At 34.8% G+C, this 4,889-nt stretch overlaps 1 protein-coding gene across 1 annotated transcript; it reads left to right on the top strand.

The window, feature by feature from the left end:
• Nucleotides 1–326: 326 nt before the first annotated feature.
• On the top strand, nucleotides 327–3,385 carry LOC122594096. The gene is made up of 6 exons (XM_043766572.1): nucleotides 327–667; nucleotides 801–1,027; nucleotides 1,890–1,893; nucleotides 2,456–2,572; nucleotides 2,678–3,025; nucleotides 3,138–3,385. The coding sequence occupies exons 1-6, from the start codon at nucleotides 340–342 to the stop codon at nucleotides 3,383–3,385; spliced, it is 1,272 nt and encodes a 423-aa protein (XP_043622507.1). The 5' UTR covers nucleotides 327–339.
• Nucleotides 3,386–4,889: the final 1,504 nt, after the last annotated feature.

Genomic DNA, 4,889 nt, shown 5'->3' with positions numbered 1-4,889 from the left:
GTATATATATATATATATAAAATAATTCACATTGATATATTGCTCGCTTCATTATCATTATTGTTATGTGTATATATCTTGATCGAGAGACTATATAATATTGTGCATAAGGTAAAGTTTAAGTAAGAATTGTCCATATATTCATATGTGAACGAATATTTGCAAATATATAATATCATTCACATATGAACATGAAGTTACAATTTTGATGGTTCTCACATGAATTTTTTCTATTGTGTATATATCAAATTAACTTATACAGTTATATAATGAATCATGGGAACTATATTAATTTCTGGTGATGTAGTTTTCAAATATCAGCCGGGTTCAGAAAGTGTGATGGAAGTCGACGAGAAGTCTTTTGAGCAATGTACCAGACCTCCTAATGCTAAAGTTTTGAATACCGGACACGATGAGATACCCTTGAAGACACCAGGAGATAAATTTTTTACCAGTAGCTGTCCATGGACTTGCAAGGCCGGTATGAAGTTTAAAATCACAGTTCTTAAGCCTATTAGCTGGAATGAAACTCCAGTCAAATCTCAGGCTAACCCTGCTGCTACTTCACCCGAAGTGTTTGTTGTCGGAGACGATAAAGGTTGGTGCGAAAGCGTTGACTACATGGCTTGGACCGAAGGGAAAGAATTTGATATTGGAGACAAACTTGGTATAACATATACATATATTCTTCGATTCTTACACTGCACGTACACCAAATTATTATTTTTCTCCATATATATGTAGCTAAGTACTAATTAACTGTAAAATATAGTACTTATGAATAGTATAATATGATGCAGTGTTCAAATATCCAAAAGGAAAGCACAATGTATTTAAAGTAGGCGAACAGGCGTGGAACGAATGTATAATACCTCCCGAGAACGAGGCTCTGGCTACCGGAAACGATGAGGTGACCTTAGACACGGCTGGAGGAGTTGGGTTTATTTCTGGTGTTGGACAAGATTGTAAGAATGGGATGAGGCTTTTGGTCAATGTCATATGCCCATATGCAAAACCCAAACAACCAGTACAGGGAGCAAGAAAGCTAGTTGAAAAACATTAAGATCCGACCCAAGCTAGCTAGGATCGATCTATCGTCTTCTTCGCTTAATAATGTTGTCCGGCCTGAGCAACAGTGACGTTTTGTTATCTCGCGTTATATATAAGTATATTTATATTTATATGTATTTGTAACGTGTAAATCTTTCCTTTTGTGTGTGTATAATTCGTACGTGTATTGGCTGGAGTCACTTCCAAGTATGATATATTTTGGTTTTATATATCATTATGTCATATGTACAATTCCTTCCCCTCCACAACGGTTAATTAGTGTCTTTGAACATACGAGTATGTTTTGGGGGTATGTTTTGACGTGTAAATTTAAATGATTTCGAAATTTTTTCTCTTTTCACACCGGAAGATAAGTTGTTTCTTTGGAGAGATCACAAACTACTACTCTATTTTTAAAACTACTATTTAAATGTTAATTACATGTCCAAGTTTGACTTGTGAACTTTTTTTTTTTTCTCATCATAAATATTTTTGTTTGTATAATATAATACCTAATGAAATTTATATCAATGAAAAATGCATCTAAAGCTCAATCTATCAATATATTTTACATATATCAATTATTGTATAACACACACAGAACAATTTACGGTTAAAGTGGGGAAAGAAAGACTTTAAAAGTCAAAATAGGACATTTAAAATAGGACGGAGGGAGTATTATGTTTAGCACATGCATACAAATGTCGATTTTGGAGAAAAGTGATTTATGTAGTTGTATGTGATGTACGTAGTCGTGCGTGTAGTTTGAATATATATATATATATATATATATATATAGTTTCGTTTTGTTTTCAGAGATATATTCAATGATAGAGCAGGCACGTACACAAGAACTGATCGAAGTTGCAAATTCGATCCACCGAATGAGCAACGGAATCTAGTAAATAGACAAATATATAGATTCTGTCCGTATTTTATAAAAATCAGTAGACAATTTGAACAAGTCATGTGCATAAGAGTACGCTTTTAATTCTTTGCATGCATGCTTCCCTAGCTTTTTTTATTTTTTTGTATTCTTACTTGGAGCCTAGCTTATTGTAGATTAAATGAGAATCTCAACAGTGACCGAACTATATATCAATCTTTTTAATTAACATGTCTCATTAATTGCAATTTCAATCGATCAGGACTTGGTCAAGCAAAACATGCATTTGATTCCATGCCGTCCGATATTAACTTGGTGACATGTAAATGAAATCTTTGTATATATATAGCCATGTACATTTGATCAATTCTACTTCACAATACACTACCCTAATTAATTAACACATATATCAAGCAGCTAGCTAGCTTGAAGCATATATATACACGAAATCAAGTGTTTAAAGATTGATGGCTACAGTAGAAAGGTGGAACATCCTCCTCCTCCTCGTGGCAACTATAGCTAATACATCCGTTTCAGCCAAGGTGTTTACCGTTGGTGATGACAAAGGTTGGACCCTCAACTTTGATTATCAAGCATGGGCCTATGGCAAAGAATTCGTGGTCGGTGACCAACTTGGTATGTTTTCTAGTTTATTCCTGATGTTGGATATCAGTAGTAGTAGTTGAAGTACTCGATCGATTTGAATTAACTTTTGTATGTTTTATATATATATGGATGTAGTTTTCAAGTACCCAATGGGAAAACACAACGTATTTAGAGTAGATGCAACTAAATTTCAGCAATGTACTATCCCTCCTACTAATGAAGCTCTAACTAGCGGATACGACGTCGTCACCTTAACAACCCCAGGGAGGAAATGGTATATTTGCGGTGTTGGAAAGCACTGTGAGATGGGTTTGAAGCTTTTCATCAATGTACTTCCTCAACCAGTGTCCCCAACTCCTTCCGTTACTCCTCCAGCTCCTTCGGGCAAGGCTTTTGTCGTCGGAGATAATTATGGATGGACCCTGAACTTTGATTACCAAGCATGGGCAATGGGAAAGGAATTCGTTGTAGGAGATAAACTTGGTAATTAGTTTTTTTATACACAAGCTAGCTAGCTAGTGTTATTATCCCAACTTAACTAGCCATTTTTTTTCAAACGATCAGCTAACTGGCTAAATGTTATTTATTTATGCAGTTTTCAGATACCCAGTGGGAAAACATAATGTATTTAGAGTAGATGGAACTGCATTTCAACAATGTACTATTCCTCCTACTAATGAAGCTCTAACTACCGGATACGACGTGGTCACCCTAGCAACCCCAGGGAGGAAATGGTATATTTGCGGTGTCGGAAAGCATTGTGACATGGGTTTAAAGCTTTTCATCAATGTGCTTCCCTATCCAACATACCCGCCTCCTCCATACCATCGACTATGGAATTAGCTTGCACCACCAAAGTTCTAGACCTCAAAGTTTATGTTCTCGTCTTCTATTAAGGAGTAATTTGATGTTTTTTCCATCTATTGTGACAATTTACCATTGATATATCCTTTCTTTCACGTTTTTATGTTGTATCTGTTGGTTGGAAACAACTTGGTGACATCTATGTAAGCTTTTGTTGTTAATTAGTAGTAATCAATAGAGTGGTCTTACCGAATCAGATTGAGCATATATCATAATATATACTCTATGGACTCAGAAACGCCATATTTGCTAATTACGTATTAGTTGTTTTCTTCACTAAAACGATCACCAAACTCCAAAATTTGCATATCCAAAACCGTGTTAAAAATTTCAACCTCAAAATGATGTTGATTGGTAATCTTAGTTGTTCGGTTCCTTGAGATAACATAAAAGTCGGTCATTTCCAGCATTTGGATATCATGTTTTTAACAAAGCAATGAGATTTTCTTCAAAAACTCACGAAAGCCCATTGAGATAGGGTGATGATAAATGTACCATGGATTTTGATAGATTTATCACACTATATAAGTATTACAGGAAACTCTACAAGTAAATAATGCCTAAATGTGATAGATTAATTAAGATATGTGGTATTAATATCATCTCTCATCAAGATATGATGTGTGGTTATAAATGGGGCAATAATTATAAAAGTATTTACAATTAAATTAGTGGGTATTTATTAATTTCCACCTTCTTCCTTAAATAATGTATAGAAGTATAATTATTTTTTTATTGGACCATTATCTTATTTTTTTTAAGACATGTAGCACAAATAAATAACTTAATTTTTTAAAAAAATTTTTACACTTTAAAGACAAAACGCACCCATAGCCCCGACTACCTCTCCATTGTATGTAGTGCCGCCCCTCTTGTTACTTATGTGTTATCATTGTTGGACTGCTCTTGCAGTAGTCTAGCTAGTAGATGCATATAAACAAGGTAATCAGTGAGTGTGTGTGTGTTTATTCTTGGAAAATCAATAAATAACAAAATTGTTCATTGCATGCTTATGTTAAGATTAATTTTTCTCATTTTGTAGTTATTTTGTTGCGGCAGATTTACCATTAATTAATTCTTAGTGTTGTTTGTACTGTGTCACCCCAGCCCGTTGCAGAATCTAGTCCAATGGTTCACTTATTCATCCCTTCTTTTTGTCGTCACAAATTCGTTTCAAATTAGTAGCAAAATGATGTAGTAAAGTTTTCTTGACTTATTCAACTCGTCAACTCGATATCGTTTGTTTCATAGAAATGTTGCGGCAGCTAAGATTCGATCTGTGACAGAAATGGGTCGCAGCATTCTGTAGTAGTGATAGCCGATAGGTGCACCAGCTAGAACCATCACGGCCGGCATCATGGCAGTCTAAAATGACTATTCGGATGCTTGCAAGTTGCAACTGGTTGCTATATATGGATCGGTGTTTATGGTGACTATTTGAAAACTACTAAAGTAACTCCCAATGCCGTCTTCCACGGGTTTT

The sequence above is a fragment of the Erigeron canadensis genome, chromosome 1, assembly GCF_010389155.1.
Source record: "Erigeron canadensis isolate Cc75 chromosome 1, C_canadensis_v1, whole genome shotgun sequence".
NCBI lineage: Eukaryota > Viridiplantae > Streptophyta > Magnoliopsida > Asterales > Asteraceae > Erigeron > Erigeron canadensis.
Note: the sequence above shows the minus strand (reverse complement) of the source record. Positions and strands in the feature narration are given on the sequence as shown.

Coding starts and splice junctions, on each gene's coding strand:
- LOC122594096 (XM_043766572.1), top strand. CDS start 340: ATGGAAGTCGACGAGAAGTCTTTTGAGCAATGTACCAGACCTCCTAAT. Junction 668..800: donor TGATATTGGAGACAAACTTG/GTATAACATATA, acceptor AATATGATGCAG/TGTTCAAATATCCAAAAGGA. Junction 2,573..2,677: donor CGTGGTCGGTGACCAACTTG/GTATGTTTTCTA, acceptor ATATGGATGTAG/TTTTCAAGTACCCAATGGGA.